The sequence below is a fragment of the Columba livia genome, chromosome Z, assembly GCF_036013475.1.
Source record: "Columba livia isolate bColLiv1 breed racing homer chromosome Z, bColLiv1.pat.W.v2, whole genome shotgun sequence".
Taxonomy (NCBI): Eukaryota; Metazoa; Chordata; class Aves; order Columbiformes; family Columbidae; genus Columba; species Columba livia.
Genome location: NC_088642.1, coordinates 70,295,243 through 70,315,231, shown reverse-complemented (window position 1 = coordinate 70,315,231; position 19,989 = coordinate 70,295,243). Strand labels below are relative to the sequence as shown.

Genomic DNA, 19,989 nt, shown 5'->3' with positions numbered 1-19,989 from the left:
GCTTCAAGGTTGTCACATCACCTTAGCTGGTAAAGCACACAGTAAACTGCAAGATAGTCATAATAATGGTACCTATTACGGAAATAAAGCTGCCTATGGTAGAATAAATTGTTCAGGTACATGTTCAGACTTCTGGGACTCTTTCCTGTGGGTATTACAATTAAAAACCTGCCTGAGCAGCTGAATTCTTCTTAGGCATTACATAGCTGAAGAGAGATATATGATTAGATTTAAGCCTCTGAGATAAACTCAAGAGTCTTCTCAAGTAATTTTTTACTATCTTGTAGCTAACTCACTTGCTCTGCTACTCTGAGTGCTGTAATAAACAGATAACACGCTGCCCTACAGTGTGATCTGCTAGGGGTATGGGAGTGTGTGAGAGGATTTTGTTGCTATTATTTTATTTCCCTTCTGGAACTCCTTTTATTTCTTAGGCTGCTGTGGCAAAATCTGATTGTATATTTCATAAATTACCATGCTTATGCAGGATCTGACTCTACTGTTTTCTGCTTCTCTGTCTTCTGTTTGCTTGTTTACAGGAAAATAGAAGGCTCAAAGGAAAGAAAAGCAGCAAGCAGTCTCAAAGTCCTTGCACAGAGAAGATAGAAACAGCTCAATTAGTTACTTCCATACCCAAAAGCTTGAGCCAAGACAGCATGATGTAGCATCTCAACTGCATGTTAATAGAGCCCCACACTCACTACATATAGCAGTGAAGGAAAGAGGGCATGACAATCAAGCTGACATTTTCTTATTTTCAGTGGTATGGCTTGATGTATAAATTCCTTAGCAAGGTACATTGCCTCACCCTTCCCTAACCTCCACTACAAATTTATTCTGAAGGAGATGCTGTCAAAAGCAGCATTTCTTAATTTCTTTTGCCATCAAAGCAATCTCCAGAGGTCAAACCAAGCAAACCAAAAATAGCCATCAATAGTCTAAAAAATCAGAGGTACAATTATATTACCAACACTGTGATTCATTTGATATTTAGATACATTTATGGTCTTAGTACCCACAAGGACATGACAGGCTTCTGGCAAAGCAGTGACACCAGGAGATGTTTGGAAGAATGCCATGTTTCACATACTTACACAAGCAGAGCACTGGGTGCTGGTACAGATGTGCAGACTGATGAAGACCTGCTGTCCTTGAGGCCTGTGTCATTGCTTTGAAGATGTTGGTTCTTGCACCACCCAGTGAAACAAAAAGTGCCCTGCAATTTCCTCTTAAGAAGCCAGACACATTGGACAAGGAAATGCACATGACAACCTGCCCACAGTTCAGTGACCATCTTCTCATTGTTTTCAGGTGAAACAATCAAACCGCAGTAGATATTTCAGTAGCTGATCAGTGCAAATGCTCTCTATTTGCTTGTTTAAAACTATCCTAATATATAATCAGGTTAAACAATATGTATCCAACCAGGAAGTACAGTTTTTATGTATGAGAAACAGGTAACTGCCTGGTGGAGAAAGCTAAGAAAGTGGTGCCCTTTTCAGCCACAAAACTATAAGCACTGAACCTTAAGGTATGCACATGCATAATATTAAAGACCAAGGTACTATTCTAAACTGATAAAGATGTGAAGTGCCACTTCTGGCTATAGATCTGTGAACTGCAATAGGATAGTGCTGAGAGGAGAAACTACTGAGTGAACCTCATAAAACCTCATAAGGGCTGTTCAGGTAATACAGATGGTCTTACATTGATTCAATCATAATACTGTAAAAAACAATCTGTCTTGGAATTTTTTTTTTTTCCTGTTACTATCTGGATGTGTGGAAAAATGACAGGATGATTTGAGGGCTTTTTTTTCCCCTTATCCAATCCTTTCTAAAATCTGCCTGGAATTTATTCCAAATGACTCAAGTGTATAGGAACCAAATCATCCCAGTAGTAAGAATGGGATCAGGATTTTTAGACTGGGTGCTATGCACAGTTAAAGCTTTAGCAACATTTTCAAATGAAATTCTGTCCAACCCTTTCTATGGGACCCGTAAATGCAAATTATGTCCTGAGATCAAATTTATAGCACTCACAGTTTTCATAAGTAGTTGAATTTAATTTCAAAATTTGGTATTGTCTCTCAACATTTAAATTTCTGTGCACAAACTTGAGTTCTAGCCAGTAACTAAATCTCACAGTTACAATTATACTCGAGCCTTGTACACTATGTGTACTTACATTTGACATTCATTCAATTGAATTTCTTGCTGACTGGAGATGAGTGAACTTTTTCTTATAGTCAACGGTGTCATAAAGTCCCAAAGAGAGGCTTGTGGAGTTCTGGTCTGTGTTCCCTATGCTAATTATGCATTCACGGCACAACATGAACAGGCTTCAAAGGCATATGTGGTGAATACATAATAACAATTTTATTAAATTTACTAATGCTTGCCACAACCAGTTCTTACTAATGCAAGAGAGCGAGTGGGAGTTCTGTGTGCTATGTGCTCATTATTTAATAAGAAGGTTGTGCAGTACACAGAATCTGAATATTAATGAATTTCTAAATATAAAATCACATTTGCTTGAAACTCGACATAGATACAATAATGCCAAGGATAAAACTGCAAAAAGTTGCAGAAGGGATCAGCATGACAGGAGGTGAGGCTGGTACTGGCAAAGAGTGATTTGCTTTTGATGATGGGAGTGTACCAAAGTACCAGCAGGAAACAGAAAGCAAGAGTTTGGCTTGGACAAATGAACTCTATAGGAGGGAGTGTTTGTGGTGGAGGAGGGATAGTGATGGGAGCCATGGCAATGACATAGATTAACACTGCAAATGAAATTAATGTAATACTGAGTAGTGGTGCATAGCTGCTTCTCCCTTAAACCGTATAGAGAGGGTGAGTGAGGTACAGTCATTGTGAATTGCTATGCCACATGTTACAGTATCCTCAGAAGAGCTAAAGTATTCTTTTCTGTATGCACCAGCTAAGATGGTGGATTCATGGTGCAATGTAATGCTCTTCTCATCAAAAGTGAGTACCTTATTAAAAAAACCAACCAACCAACCAAACAACACACAAGAAAAAGACTAGTGATCTTTCAAAAGGGAGGCTGATTTTCTGAGCTGGCAAATTACAAGCATTTCCCTGAAGCCAAAGAAGTACAAAAATTTAAGACAAATGAGTTCTGTATAAAAGCAACATCAGTGGGCTTGATCGGTTTCAGTAGGGTCTTTCTGGAAGAGGAGTTTCACATGGCCTGTAATGAGGAAAGACAGCCAATCATCTAGGAGAAACAACAATTCTGTTGAGAGGTCAAAGGTACTATAGAGATAAAAATTGTTAGTGCCCTCATTTGATGCACAGTATGCTTATACCTAAAAATGTACAAACAAGAGGAGTATTGCCTCAAAATTTTCCTGTAAAGTTCATTTGAGGAGAACACAGCAACAATTAAACATATCAAACACAGAAAAAGATGTGAATTATGAAACAAAGCACCAACAAAGAACTTCCTGTATAATTCTATTTCAGTTCTGTATAAGACCTGGCTGAGTTTTGAGAGGTCCCCACCAGGATGTAAGATGATAATAAAAGTGGCAGGTATGAAATCCAATATACTGCTTCTTTAACATGGATTTAAGCTGAAACAGGTAACTGTTTGTTGTAGCACTTATTTAATTTAGCTGGCATGAAACTCCACCCAGCTTCCAAGAGCTTTGTGATGCACATAGACCAAAGACGAATGCAGTTACTTGGCAACCTCGAGGACACTCACAGGATATATTCTTCACAGTCCCTGAAAAGTCAAGGCCTTGTTCTGGAACACAGAATACATTGCTTTTGTTGTTCTCACTCCAGCTGGCCTTTGTGTTCCAAGCTGGTCTCGGCCTCTGTGCTGTAATTTTTTTTCTTTCGCAGGCTTGTGTGGCACATTTTTGAGAATAACATCTTTGTTCTTTACCTTCATGGAAATGCAGAGCCACAATTCCTTTCTCCTGGCCCAAAAGTATCACTTCTCAGAAGTCCATCCCTACAGGGATTATTGAGCCAGTAATTCTCTCTTCAGTGCCTGCAGAAATTTTACAGGAGCTCTTTAGAAAGCATTGCCCTTAACTGTCTGGCATAAGAAATATACAGATCCCAGATACAAAAGGCGGACGCTTACTTGGCTTTGTAGACCTCATGGAGCTTCTGTTGCATCACCAGCTTGTGGATATGAGGGTGGCCTTGGAAAGGGCTGCCCAGATGTTGCATTGGAGGTTACCACTGGAACCCTGGGCACCATCCGTGCAGTCCCCTCCTCAGCTGACAATGATATGTGCTGTGGAGAGGATGGCAGAGATGCCATGGGGTGATGAGGGCTGCACGTGCCTGGGTATTTGGAAGCTCTGACGCTCTGTGGCAGGCATTCTGTTTTACTCTGAAGTCATCTTCTGCTTGTGCTGAGAATTTGATGGGCTGGATAAGGAACCTGCAGAGGCAGCAGTTTAGTTTCCTACTGGCCCACCATATCACGCATGACCTGAGGTGTCCAGATGCCTGAACCAGGCAGGGCCAGGGAACAGAGGTGACAGCTCCAGGGATGGGCACTAAGAACTGCCACCAGCAGCCCCCAAAGCAGGACCCAGTACCACCCAAAGCCTCACTTGAGTCTTCAGGCCTTATGCACACACTCAGTAGGAGTCCAGGCGTGAACCAGCCTGGGCCAGACTCTGCTGCTGCCTGTGGATGAGTATTGAGTGTGGTCTGGTCACAGTTCATTGCTTGGGTTGTGATGGGCCATGACAGCGGTGCTTGCCCTTGCAGCGCTCTGGCTGCACCAGCACTTGTGCCTCTGCACACTCCTCTGGGGCCTCTCGCAATGTCCTTTTCCACTCTCTTCCCTAATTTTTTGTCTTCTGCTCAGTATTGGTGTTTTATTCTAGTCACCAAGGATTTGGTTGTGTTGTCCCAGAGCCCCATTAGGTCCGTCTGGCATCTTCTTCCTCTTGGTAAGGGATTTTGCTGCTAGAAATCACTTTGTAGCTGCTAAATACATAGCTTCTCTATGGTTTAGGTGCTTCTGCCTGCTATCCTCGCACCCCTAGCGGCCCTGCTTATGGTCAAAGCCACACATCAGAGATAAAACAGAGCTGAGCAGAAGTGTCGGTACCTGGACAGAAAGCTATTGGCTGCCGCCTGAGAGCATGTCCATTTCCAAAGCAGAGAAAAGTTGTTTCCCTCTGTGGGGGTGGATTGTGTCTCCTCTATGGCAATGGTAACCAGGAAAGGAAGGGGTGGACAATAGGGAAAGGGCTGGCAGCATGGCAGGGACCAGCTAAAGGTTCAGCAGCAGCTACTTAGGACCTAGGTCCTATCTCTCCAGGTAAATGTGGGGACAAGGTAGTGGAACAAATCCAGGACTCGGTGGTTCTGGAACTGGGTGGGGACACCATAGGCTGAACTTACCAGTGAAATACTGTTTGGAAAGTGTGGGGAAACGGCAGGATGGAAGACACTGAGTTGATAAATGCTGTCCTAGTTGGGGGACACTAGCCTTATATATGCAGGAAATGTGACATCATTAGAATTTTTTTTTTTTTTAATAATAGATATACTCACTGGAATGCTATGCATATTTCTGAAACAGAGGACTGGAATGACAGTCTTATAGAGGTACTCCAAAAGTCAGGCAGATAACAAGCTCTGAACAGACTTGATTATAACCTGATCTGTTGAACAGAAACCATCTACAGATGGGGTTTATCCACACTTATTCAGCACTCCAATAACATCATATTACAAAGGTCTGGATACCAGTTATGAGTTCAATGACTACACAAATGACTTAAATCTCAAAGGGGATTAGAGTGACTCTAACCTAGACTCTAGAGTGATGACTCAAAATGCGCATTTTCCCACTCTGTGTCAAAGCAAGGACTCTAAAGGGTACCCAGATCACTTAACCAGTTTGGTAGGGTGTCCCAGTTACTGGGGAATATTCCTTAGATGGCCAGTATAAGGAGAAGAGTCTTCAACTTCAGACTCACTGCTCCAAGGAAGACCAATTCAAATGGGGTTTCCCGTGGGCTCAGTTTATACCCTTGTTGAATCTGAGATGTGGTCACTTACCATAGTTGTCCACAAACTTCTCCCAGCCAAGGTGTCTCATTGGTCAAAGGCCTTGTCTGTCAACAGATGATCATATGCATGACCGTAGCTGTTCACCAGCCTAGAAGTTTCTTTTGGTCTGGGAAGGGGCAGAGAGTGTATCTGCCACACAGAGCTTCAAACTTTTGCTTTAAAAAACGCAAGTGAAACGGTAATGGGTTTTTATCTTTATTTATTTATTTTTTTAAGGAAACTATTTTATTTTTATGCCTCAACAGATGAATTTCATAAACTTGTTTCTGATAAGACAGTTGAAACATAGAAGTCAATTACAACAATGTGCTTTCAAGCTTTTATTTCTTTGTTTAAGTAACTGACAGTTTGGAAGGACACAGACAATAGGGCTGTAGCAGAACAATGTTACAATTAAAATCAATTTCTATGAAAAACAATTACAATAGCTGTTGAAAATCCAGGAAGGGTTGGTATTTTTATCAGAACAGACTGGATTTTAAAAAAGTATTTGCAATGAAATGAGGTGGTTTATAACTTTCCCTTTTGAACAAGGAGAGATAAAAATCCTTGTGTTAAGACAGGATCTGGAGGAAGCATTTTATCACACTGAGAAAACAATTTTCCCATCAACAAATACAACTCTTATCCATATTTCTGACTTTTCCTTCTTACACCGTAAAGCCCACCAGAGCAAAATGTGTGTTGTTGTTGTGTTTTGTTTCTTTTTTTTTGAATGCAGTGGTTTGGGTTTCTCCTTCAGTATGTTAAGCCTTAAAGGACAAATTGATCTCTCACTTGTCTTTTTGTGTGCAGTTGTCTAAGATGGCATGCACATTCAGCAAGTACTCCCCTCAGTCCTCGTTGACTGGAACACACACCTTCCAGTATCTGGAGCTGACGGTAGTCTTGAATGGCAAAATGGATGTATGCTGGTTAATCTTGTTCCCAAGGACCAGTTGCTATTTTTAATCATGCCAGATAGGCCTGGACCTCTGAAATAGTTCCCAATGACTGCTGGATGTGAGGTGATAACTGGCCGTTTACTATCAAATGTGCTTCACTGACATTCACAGCAAATTCTTCTGGCTGCAGTGCTAAAGCAGAAGCTGAGAATGGGGAAGTTCCAAGTGTTTGGCTCAAGTATAAACAAAACAGTCTTGATTAGAAGATGAAGATGAGTTTGGCCATGATTTAGTATTGCAGCAATTAGAGTAAACAGAGTGTCAGAACAAATTCCCTATGATAAACATTGGCAGCAGAAATTTGAGAAGTGGATACTTGTTTTATCCGTTAAAGAGTGCAGAAACTGTGGGAATGCTAGCTTTCTTTCAATAAACTTTGATTAGAGAGTAGAAAGACTATGGGATCTATTTTTGGCTGTCTTGTAGAAGGACAAAATGGAAATGTTTTTTGTAGTAGTAGTTTGAGTGCTTGGGGTGACACTTGACAACCTGATAACTGATGTGTGGTTTGCATTCATTTCAGCATCTCTCATCTATGATCAAAGCCAAAGAGACAAATCTTCATAGATTCTTTAGGAGATGAATCATGTTTTTCAAGCATTGCAAAATCACTAATTAAACGAGGCATTAAGAGATCCTTTCATGCAATATACCACTGAACTGCAAAAAAGACAGTCTAGTTGGTGTGCATCTTTCATGACAGTGTTCTTTCACATACTGCCACTGCTCTGCAAGAGCAACTCTTCTACAGCTGTTGGAAATGCCGACTACAAGGTAGACCACTGCTGTCACCACATTGCCATCATCTTTTGGAACACTTTGAGCAGTAGAGGTTACATTTCTTAAAAAAAAGGGTTTTCTTTATCTAATAAAAATACCTATTACTGCACACCAACCTACACACAAAGTTATCATTCCTCATGCAGGGATGGCTGAACCATAACTCCTTGGCTTTATAATCATTAGAAAAATGGCAGAATCTTCCTTTTGAAAGGTAAATATCGTTATTGTATTCTCCAGAGAGTTAGAGGCCCAGGGGTTTTGATTACAGCTCAGGAATCCTGAGTTCCAGCCCTCTGCTTGTGTTACTAGCCAACAGCTATGCCTTCATAGTCAGGAAATGCTGATTGATATCCTTTAGCACAATGTGACAGCCCGCCAAACTCACAAAAGCCAACACAAAATTCCATAAGGTCCATTAAAATGCAAGCTTTTGTATAAGTCAGAGTGCTATATTTTCTCTAAGCCCATTGCATGGCATGCCTGTTCTATGTAAAAACAAAGTATTATCTGCAGTGCATTAGAACCGATGCACTGCACAGACACACCGAAGGCTCATAGTTTTTTAAGACAAGATATTGTTTGGTTTCAGTGATAAGTATACTTTACATAATGGATGTAATCTATTAGTCTTTGTACATACAGCAAAGAGCTCTCATAGTAAAAGTAATAGATTAAATTTATTATCATTGTCTTCCTATAATAAAATAAGTGTGCTCTCCATCACTTGTGCTTTTGAGTAATATAAATAGCAAAGTTATTGGAAAATAGCTCAGAAAAATATAACTTCCACTTAGGGACTGATGAGGTAAATAAGATCTTCCAGCTGGTGATTACAGCTTTAACTAGCTGAATGTATTCCCTAGCAATTAATTAATAAACCAGCTCCTGCAAACCCAAATAATTTCAAAGTTACTTAGACAAGGTGCTACGGTCCAGTGTCATGTAATCTTTTATGCAAGTTTTAATTTATTTTCTGCTCTAGTATCCAATCCTGTATTTTACTAACTTATTGTATTACATTTTCCCTCAATTACTAAGGTTGAAAATTACCCTTCCAAGAATGGAGGCAAAATAAGGCTTTCCATGGGGAATCTCCTTTATCTAGGAAAGAAGGAATTTAGACTGGATATCTCAGATTGCTGCAGAGTCTGTAGACAGCAAGGTTAGGTCCTTTGCAATAACTCTGTTTCATAATCCAGTAGTTTCAGAGTTAATCATGCTTTTGCAGCATGAATTACCAGCCTCTCCCCCAGTCCATGTAGTACAGGAGATGAATAAAGCCCTTTTTATAGTTTGTCATCTACAGCTGTGTGTGGGAAGGTTTTATGATGCAGAAAATTCACCGTGAGCATTTCCCCATGTGAGGATAACTCAGTCTCTGTGAATTGATTTTATTAATTGGTAAATAGTGTGAACTCCTATTTCCCATTACCTTTGTCAAACACAAAAATACTAAACCTGGGCATTTCTTAAAATAAACTTTGGATGGCAAGATTTGCTTATTTAAAGGTTACCATGGTATCCAACATAGGGCTACTAACTGTGAGACAAATCTTCTATAGTGGATGTGTAGAAGTATAAATATTCTTATAAATTTACAATTGCGACTATGCTCTGGAAAATTGTGGATGTTTTTTAAAGCTGAGGTGGTGTTTTTCAAGAGTTATCTATAGATATTACAAAATTTTATGAAAAGAGTATCTCTGGAGCATACAACTTCTTTTCTGTTTAGACTCTGGCCTTAAGTGGATTATTTTAATGAATTTGTCAGTGACTACCTGATGTGATAGTGTTTTTTACTACTCTGTTATCATGGAGAAAACTAGTACTTCTACTGTAAGAAATGGAAATTACACATTAGATCCTGTGTTATAGGAACAGGTTCCACCTCTTGAAATCATGCCAGGTGGTTCAGAAAAGTAAGCTAAATTGCATAAAATAAATCTAAAGTTTAGGGTAGAGGAACCTTTTGAAAAAGCATACTCAATGTATTTTTTGTAAACTCAATGCAGTGGTAGAAGCAATGGCTCTTTTTTCATGTCATACTGAAGGTAGTACTGCAGTAAACTACAGACTGTCTCTCAGATTAACAGATTAAAAAAACAAAGGAACATGAAAATAAAGAAAATTCTCAACCCAATCTATAGTTAAGTTTAGCCCACAGTTTCATTGCATTTGATGTTTTCTACAGAGAAAGGTACAGTGGTGCACATCAGCCAAAAACTTTTGGAGGTGTCAAATGCAAATGCAGAGAGATAAAACAGATTTCAGGAGGCACAAGAGAGCTCAGATTCAGCCCCTGTGTGTCTCTTCTCCCAGCAATCCAGCAGGATTTCAACCTGCTTCTGCCTTTCCTGAGGTAGCAATAACAACTTTGTTTCCCCTTCTAGCAAATAGAACCCTGGTTTAGAGGATAATGGGTTCATGGTTGATACATCTTTTTTCAGATGATGCCAGTAAGCATAAGTGAAATTCTCTGTTGATGAAAGTAACCAGCTGTGGAAGAATGGGAGTAGCAATACTCTAGGTTATGGCCAGTGTCCTCCTTCAAAGCTGATTTGGTGGGTCAGGGCAAGCCTGAGGGGCTTGGAGCACCTTTCAAGCTCAACAGAATCTACTTTCCACCACTTTTTTTTTTTTTTTTTTTGGTGCAGTTACAGTGGAGTCTGAACACTGGCGATTTCCTTTGAAATCATGTTTCAGATGCAGATTCTCAGTGTTGGTTGCCTTCCAAGTGACACACAGCTGGTGAAACCTAATTTTCTGCTGTGCTCTCCACAGTACTGGTAAGTGGCAAGCTTTTTCCTTCCACCATTAGTCTGATTGGTATCCCCATCGATTACCTATACACACTGTGCAAGTGAAAGTGAGGGAACAGGCTGACTGACACTTTTCATGGAGAACAAATCTCAAAACTCATCTGTGTCTGAGGGCTCCATACAATGAAGGAGGAGTGAAAGTGAACAGATGAAAAATACCTGTGAGACTCTTCTCTTTCTGACTGTAATGTTTATATTCTCAGTTCAAGAGAGGTGGGTATGAGCAGATTACCTGTTGTGAAGACTTGGCACTAAGGACCTCAGATCTGGCGCTGAGAAAACAGTATTTTGATTTTGCTCATCTTAGTTTCATCCACTAAACCTTGAAAAAAAAGTGATTAGCTACAACAGGGGAAGCAATGTAAATTTTCTTCACTTTTCCCAGTAAATTTTACCACTCCATGGAATGATTTATTTGGGTTTCATTTTGGATAAGTATGATACATATCATGACATAAGCCCTAAAGTAACTTTAAAATGACATTCAGGACAACTGTCTCGACAAACAAAGCTTTTTTTTTTTTTTTTTTTCATTATATCAGCATACTTTGCTCAAACATGAATGAAGTGAACTTATGGATAAACCCGACTTGTTCATGGATCATAACAGCAAGGCTGTTTCATTTCCCATCCATATTCATGATCATATATATTAAAATAAGCTACAACACATTTTTTCTGGTTAACCTTGTCACCTTTTAAAAACAATATACATTTAATACTCGAAGTAAGAAAAGGTCAAAACAAATATAAGTCTTTTTTTGCACACACAAACATATACATATGAACTACATGTGCTTGCAAACAGATTTCAGTAAGTGTGATGATAATTTAATATATATGCATTATGGCATTCCTTCCCTAAACAATGAGAGACTTTCTATCATATATACTTGCCCAGAAGCCAACTTCCTACTATATGGCTGTAAGCTCACCAGATCATGGTCATTTACTTCCTACTTACACAGTGCTCACTGTAATGAAGCCAAAGTGTCATTTGCTTTATGTATCAAAATGACGAAAATTAATTAGTTAAGAAGTAATAATATTTTGTCTTCTGAAAGATCAAAATTATTAACGTGTGTACAAGCTGACAACCATCTTCATAGCTGCCTTGAAATTTCAAGCCATTGCTCTTGACTTATGTGTGAGGAGATAATGACTTGCAAATACCACACATAGAAATAGACAGACTTCTTTAAGGTTACAGATTTTCTTTTCCATTTTTTTCCTTTTCTTCCCAGAATCTACATTTCACATTCTCCAACTCAGTTAGCAGTGGTAAGTATTAAAAGAATCCAGAACAGAAGGTATGCCACAAGGTGAGAAAATAATTACAACATAAGTTCTGCTTATTTTCCACTGTAGCCCACTTAGTAGAAAGCAAAAAACCTAGATTACTTTATCGAATTTCTAGTGTAGCTAAGGAGTAACAGAATGGTATCAAGAGGATTTATCCTGATTTACATTGCCTGACTAGAGCAGAAAAACTGTTTTCAGTCTCTTGCTTCAAAACTTCTGCTTCATGACAATTTTGGTACCAGTTTGAATAAATACAAATAATCAGATTATGAGGTGAAAGTCTGCTCTTTTGTACTCTTTTATGAGTTATTTGAATATGAAGGATTAAGTACCCTTAAATTTAGGTTGAAATAACATGGAACATTTTCTTGAATGTGCCAGCTCTTTCCTTATTCTGCTGAGGCTATAAATACAGATCTTTATTTCCAGCTGGCCTTAAATCAAACCACCTGCATTTAGTAAAAAAAAAAAAAAAAAAAAAAGAAAAAGACTCAGACATTCAACCTGCAGATTGCTTTTGGCATTCAGTAGCAAGAACCTTACAGAAGTTGGTTTATTTAATTTGCAGGAGGAAGTTAATTCAAGCTTCATCATGCTTTTTTATTTTTGGCTTGAAGACAGTTTAAGATCCTGCTTTGAGATTTAGATTCCAAAAGCCATGTGAAAATGCAGTGAAACGAAACCAAATCCAGAGATCTTCATTTGGCATCACCGTAATTTGAAACTGAGAAGGGAAGAGGGCAGAGCCGGTAGACAAAGGGAGCATGTGTCACTGAACCAACTGGCTCTCATTTGTATAAGCTGCCAGGGGAAACTGAGTTAGTAATTCTTATTACAGGTATAGGAACAGGGCATCCAAATTGCTTAGCTAATTTGAAAAATCTCATTCTTTTTTTCAGTCATTCTCCAGCAATCAGGCCCCTTTCCCTTTCCAAAGATGTTCCTTTATTTCCTTCAGGCACTATTAACTTTTAAATTATTGTATGAAAGTTTTTTTAGGCTTTCTTTCTTAGTTCATTTAGCACAAAGAGAAATCCCCTAAGGTACTGAAATTAGGTCAAAAAGCCTGTATCCAGTGTTTTCCCATATGTTGTCCAATGGCAAAACTACAGATAAGTTGCAACAGACTTCAGTTTCTAAGACACTGCTGCTACACTCCTGTTATTTGAGAAAACCAGAGCTACAGTTCAGGGAGGAGGCACAGCTTGACCGTGTTCTCCTTTCCCTGCTGCTGCATGTCAAGCCACATTGTGAGCTAAGAGGATGGGAAGGGACAGAGCTGTCATCATGCTAACCCCAGGCAGACTAGAATCATTCAGGGGAAAATGATAATCAGCAAGCTGGGCAGAATGTTTTCCCTTTCCTTGTTTCTTGCTGGATGTTTCACTGCTGGGGAAGGAGGTAGAAGAGACTCTAGTTTATTTATACAAATGTTGCCCTCTTTGAAGAAAAATTAGTAAGGGTTGTCCATGTTGTTACTGGCTAATGGACCCTTTTTTAACAGGATGCAGTAGCAGAAGAGGCAAAATAACTATATAACTGCAGCTTTTTTGGTTGTCTTTTCTAGAAGCTACTGTTGTCCTTGGGCAGCCAGAAGCTGCTTGCGCTACTGGATTTTCAGCCAATACTTTGTCTTTTTATGGGTTAAACGTGGGCTTCTGGCATCCACACATCCTGAAAGATTTTTGGGAAAATTCCAATATCTAAAGCAGACTTCTATGCATGGTGTGGGAAAATCTATTTCTATGTATCTCAGATGTGATTCAGTTGCAAAATGTCCTACATTTCAAAGTTCCTCCACACCAGTGTCTTCCTGTATCACAAGGTTAAGATAAGACTTTCTATAAAATATTAACACTGACTTCTTACTGTGTCTCAGTAAAATTTGTGGTGTTGAGGGTGTAATGTGGCTTTCTTTCTTAATTTTCTTTATGGCAGTTTTATTGTTACCATCACAGGTAATGCAACGCCATGACACAAGAAATAAGGAAAAGGATATACCTACCATTCAAATAAATAAAGGAAACCTTTAATGGCAGTATGAGAATAGCATAAACATAATTAAAAAAAACAACAAAGTTTAGTTAAAAAAATAAAACAAAAACTAGTGACACTAGCTTGTGTCAACAGTTCTCTAGGGGCTCAGAGTCTCTTGGCTGATTTTGATTGTATCTGGAGTTCTTGACCCTGTTGGCACTGGGAACCCATGTGAATGGTGAGGAAGGGGGGGAGGGCAAAAGTATTCTCCCAGTCCGAATCTAACTGAGCTGATGGTTAGAATTAAACCTTTCTGAAAAGAACACTTCCAAGTTAATAAGGAAGGAAGAAGGGGAAAACAAAACAAACAAACAAACAAACAAAAACAACCAACCAACCAAAATGCAAATCAGAGAAAAACAAAAACAAAACAACAAAAAAACCCTCAAAGAAACAAAAAGAGAACCAGCTCAAAACCTGAAAACAAAGCTGAGGTAGGATGCTGCTTAGCTGTCGTTGATTCTTAAATCATTGTAAACTCTTTTCTTAAAACATTGCTGCAGTATTCTCTTTAACTCAGTCATGGGAAATCTAAGCACTTCTATATCCATCCATTATGGAAGAGGAGTACTGCTCTATGCAAGTGGACTTCAAAATGTATTTGTGGGACGCTCAGCACTGCTCTTATAGGAATTATTGACAAGGATACTGTGGTACCTGCTTTCTCAAGTGGCTCTGCTGGTTTCAACATTTTCAGTTTTCTCCTTTTCTGCAGGACTATTGCTGCTCCTCAGAGTTTTGCTGCACTGACTACCAGGTGAGTTCAGGTTTGGCCTTGAGCCAGTGAAGGGGGCAACTAGTACACAAGTTGGAGGTAGGGGAAAACCATCATTCTCTCTTTTGGTGGCAGGTGTGCATTGTCCACTGGTTTCTGAATATACAGTAAGAGTGCCATGTGGGTCAGATGCCTCCTCACAGCCCAGCCCTTTTTCTCCCTTGCAGTAGGATAAACTGTGGTATCTCCTTGACCTCTAGCAGAGAAGAAGTAGTGATTATTTTAAAAGACAAGGTAGGCATTCAGCCAATCTTTTCTTAAAAGAATTGACAAAAAGGTGCTTGTCTAAGCCTGACACTGTGTTCCTTATATACTCTAAACAGCCACAGTGAGCGTGTGTCCCATGAATATATATGAAGACTATGTCTCTGAGTCATGCTGTCCTCACTCCTCACAAGAGATGCCATATGCCTTGCCAAGTCCATGGTGAAATAAATAGGCTGCAAAAAAGTAGAACATTGCTAGAGGCAGGCAGCAAACACTGATTCTTAAAAACTGAATACTGACTGAACTGAAGGCAATACACACAACACTGACAGTTCTGCAAGGTGGTGCTCAGCAAGAGCAAGCAGTGATTTTCATCACCAGCACACATTTCACATGGGTAACTAAGCACATTACTGCTCAGAAATCCTTGCAGTGCACTAACAATGCAATCACTTTTTGGAGTCATTCTAAGGGAATATGGGAATTCAGCAACTCATTATTAATTCTAAAAGCACTTTTTTTTTTTTTTTTTTTTTTTTTTTTAATATGAAGCGGTCAGCTGCAATGGTCTAGAATTTAGGATAATTTTTGCTTTTAACATTGATTTTAACATTAAACATGAAATGACTGCAGGGGCAATAGATTACTCATTGAAAAAATGACAATTACAAGGGAAAGGCACATGCAAATGTCTTCAATGGGCAGTTCAGAAACACTTTGTTTTATCCCCATTTGTTTCTGTAACTGCCCTCATTAAGGTACAGTAGAGTTTTGGACTTCAGTGCTGTGGTTATTATATCAGCAAAAATAATTTCCCTGGTGTTAGAATTTATTCAGGGGTTATCCTGTTTCATTAATATTCTACAAACTGTCGTAAAACAAAGAGGATCAGTCTCAAGCACCTCCATAAATCTCCAGCTCTCTAGCTCAGTGCATAAAAAAAGGAAGCAAGAAAACCCAAATCTAAACTTAAAACCAACTGAAGTGAAGAAAATTCTAACAACCTTTGCATTCTCCTCAGTTTCATAACTTAAAATGGAGCAATGATGCAACTAAAGATCAACCAGAAAGAAAAGAGATTCTCAAAACTGCTTAGCCTTGGGTCTTATAGCAATGTTAGTGATACTCCAGCGCAGCTGTATTTTACTTTTGGCACATTTCCCTTGACAGGAGCAAGAGATTTTTAACTTGCTTAGTAAACCTCTGTCAAAGAATGTGGATACTAATTTTAGAGGCCCCTGCATCCCATTAGAGGTCAGCCTGACTTTGGTTTCAAAGTGCTGAAATCTCATTTTAAGATTGGACACAGGCTCTTAAATTGCTTTAATCTGAATATTCTCTCTTAAAGTATGTTCATATTCATTTTGGCTAAATATGTACAGAGTCAGTATTATCCTTAGTCCAGTTATGCCAATCATTTATAAATTGTATTTGCTATCAATCACTTAGGAACAAACCCATGGCTCATAATTGCTGGAAAATTGCGAATTGGTTGCACAACTCCGTATCTTCCCATTGCTGAGAATTTCAAAATAAGAATAGTGGTATCAACAATAAAGAATAAAGTTTCATTTCTGAGCCTTTTGACAATTCGTTTAGGGGCATAAAACAGTTACTTGTACTGAACTAACATTCCACTTCTGTTTTCTTTCCAATAAAAAAACTTCCTAAAAACTGGAATAACTTGCCCCTCTTGGTTTAAGATAATGCCCCTGAAAGAAACATAACCACATTGTTATTAAAATGGCATCAATAATAGCTAAGTAATCTGTTATTGGAAATTAGCTTTGTTTGTGTGTTATCTACAAATATACAAGATGAGAGTGATTGTGGCTAGAGGTTCATTATATCTGGCAGTTTGTTAGCCTTTTTGAGGCTATCATGATTTAAACATTATTTTAGTTTTATAATCCCCATAATACGCATGGACAACCGTCGTTTACTTGGCATTGGAGAAGAGTTCATTCCTCGTAGCAGAGCTTTTGTGTGTTTTAATTCATTCATATAAATAGTAATATGACCATATTTACCAAGGAGCATGCAGAATGTATTATGTTCTTCTTTTTTGCCCAGGACACATTAACATTTCAACAGTAGCTTTGAAATTAAAATCAGGGCTAACAAAACCAGCTCTCTCTATTCAAGGCAGAACTCAAGTCCCCTGTGCCAGCAATGTCTAGTGGGTTGCCTTCCCTGGGTGAGATCCAGGGCTATGTTACAGTAAACTGGTCCAGTGTGATATCACAGATATAAAAAATATTCCATTCTGTATCAAAACTAGGCACATGCCTTATATTTATACGAAGAGAAGATGAACAGAGCTGAGCATTTTTGCTCTCAATTACTCATCTCTGGTCTTCCACGTGTGGAGAAAAATAAGTTATTTCTAATTGGTAACTACAGAACTCTAATTTGAGTAGGAAGGTGGTTAAAAGGACGGTGACATCACACTTGGGTCAGTATTGGTGGATATCTAAAAGCACAACCTCTCATTTGTATTGCTTTAAAATGTACACAGTATAGATGTAGATTAAAAAAAACTACCAATTTTTTGTGGTGTTGAACCAACTAGAAGGGATGATGCAAGGTTTTACCAAATGAGATCTATAGATACAAATTTCACTGTAGAGTATGTTTTAGACAAATGTGTCTTTTTCTTTAAGTATGTAAATCCTACACTGTAGGTGTTGTTTTTTTTTTTTTTTCCTTTTCTTTTTGTAGTGGTAGAAAATGTTGAACAATTGTCCATGAGCATGAGCCAGCGGTTCATTGCTGATATCCCCAGAATGCCAATATTTGCAATGCAAACAGTTAGTACAATTTACCAGTTCTATGAAAGGCCCTGACATATCTGCCTCAAGGTCTGGAGGCTCTGCTGTATAACCACAAATAGTCTTTCCGTTTTCATGTAACCTTTTGATACAGTGACAGCTGCATTAAGCTGCTTCTGCCTAGCAAGTCCACATGCCAGGCTTGTTTAATTGGTTTTAATGCCACAGAAAAAGCACTGCTAGCAGAATACCATCAAATCATTTTCATATTGAACCTTCGTGGTCCAGCAACCTCCCCTTCAACCACAGCACCATTGTTTTTGCGAGGGACATATTCAAGGTCAATGCTGGTTTTGTGTTTGCCTTTCCCTCGGCTCCACACAAAAAGAAGAAGGAAACAAAATAAAACCACTCCAAGGAATGTGAAACAGCCCATAGCTGTGGACACCAATATTGTCTTAAGGTCCAGAGAGAAGGTGTTCGCATTAGTTCCATTGGAACTGGTGTCGTTGGAGTCTGTCATATACATAGGGGTCCTGTTGGCATAAAGGAAACGGTCTGAAGTAAATCCCTTTACCGTAAGGGAGGCCGAATAGGTGTCATTCCCAGCTGCGTTACTCGCAATACAAACATAGATCCCAGTGTCCTGGTCTTGAGCAAATCGGATCTCCAGGGTTCCATCTCCCAGCACGGTGGCTCTTCCATTTGATTTAGTTGTGATCAGCCTCCGACGTGGGGTAACCCAGGATATGGTGGGCTGTGGATCGCCATCAGCATTGCAAATCAGCTGCACCGTCTGACCTTCCTCCACTACCAGGTATTGCAACTTCTTGTCTTGTATCTTGGGTTTCTTACAGGTGAAGTAAAAGGAAAGAGCTGTGCTGTGAAAGTCTTTGAATGACCTCTCTTTGACACTGTCTGGGCCAGCACACATTGGTGGCTGGCCTCCAAACTGCAAAGTGGGTTGTCTCTGTAAAATCCAAAGGAGACGACAGTCACAGGCCAGAGGATTGTTGTTAATGCAGAGGACCTCAAGGCTTTTGGGGGAATGAAATACATTCTCTTCTAGGGTTTCTAGCAGGTTTTGGGACACATTAAGCACACGTAAGAATCGGAGCCCTTGGAAAGCATGTGATTCAATGGTACGTAGCTGGGCCCCCACCATGTGGAGTTCCTGCAGGCGCACTAAATCTGAAAGCATGCCTGCTTCAATGGTGCTGATAGGGTTGTACGAGAGGTTTAGATGTGTCAGGTAAACCAGATGTTTAAAAGCAGAGTAAGGTACTGCAGAGAGGTTGGTGTTGGTGATGGAGAGAGAAGTAAGGTTGAGACCATACAGACTGTTGGCAGGTAGCATGTCCAGAAGGGGCCAGGCGTCTATCTCTAGGTCTTTCAGGCGAAACAGTCTTTTAAAGGCATAAGCAGGCAAAACATTAATGTTGAGCTGTTTCAGATGCAGACTGATGAGGTTGTGGAGGTGAGAAAGAGCTTCTGTTGGTACAGCTGTGAGGTTGCATCTCTCCAGGGTAAGGTGCTCCAGGCTAAGCAGTCCACTAAAGGCCCTGTGTGATATATAAACCAAATCATTGTCCCCAACCTCCAGGGATTTTAGGTTATGCAGATCTTGGAACATGTAGTCCAGTAAAATGACAATCTTGTTTTCACTTATATCAAGCTTTGTTAAGTTTGACAACCCGGTGAACACCCCAAGGGGGACCAACTTCAGACGGTTTCCTTTCAGCCTCAGGGAGCGCAAGTTGAAGAGATTGTTAAAGGCTCCAGGCTCCACATTGGCAACTATATTGTCACTGAGGTCAATCTCCTCCAGCAAAGGATATGACGTGAATTCCTCAGGGTTGACGCTCTTCAGTCGGTTCTTGCTGAGGTCCAAGATTTTGGTCTCAATGGGAATGCCCTCTGGGATGGACATCAGACGTCTTCGGTGACAGCTGACAGACTTGTTCTGTGCCGAGCATTCACAGCGGGCTGGGCAGCCTATGGTGGGGCCTGTGAAGACCAGCAGTACAGCCAGACCCAGGAATGGCTGCCAGCATGATACAGCTGTGTGATGCATGACTCCACTGATCCGTTCTATCCCTCCGTCACAGGCCTGTGGGGGTGAAGATAGGAAAACAGTTAAAACTGCCACAAATGGAGAATTCTGTGAATTTTACAGTACCATTGCAAAGCAGACGTGTGCTGTCGTTTGAAATAAAACAATAAAACCTATTGTGAATGGCAACAGCAACAAATTCAGATTTTCCTTCACTA

General features: G+C 39.7%; 1 protein-coding gene across 2 annotated transcripts in view; it reads right to left on the bottom strand.

The window, feature by feature from the left end:
- Positions 1-11,015: 11,015 nt before the first annotated feature.
- Positions 11,016-19,989, bottom strand: part of LINGO2 (leucine rich repeat and Ig domain containing 2) — a 531,284-nt gene continuing 522,310 nt past the window's right edge. For both annotated transcript variants that reach the window (XM_065046296.1, XM_065046297.1), the window contains one exon: positions 11,016-19,828. In XM_065046296.1, the coding sequence (XP_064902368.1) occupies positions 17,972-19,828 (1,857 nt within the window). In that variant the 3' untranslated portion in view covers positions 11,016-17,971. The remainder of the gene's footprint in view (positions 19,829-19,989) is intronic.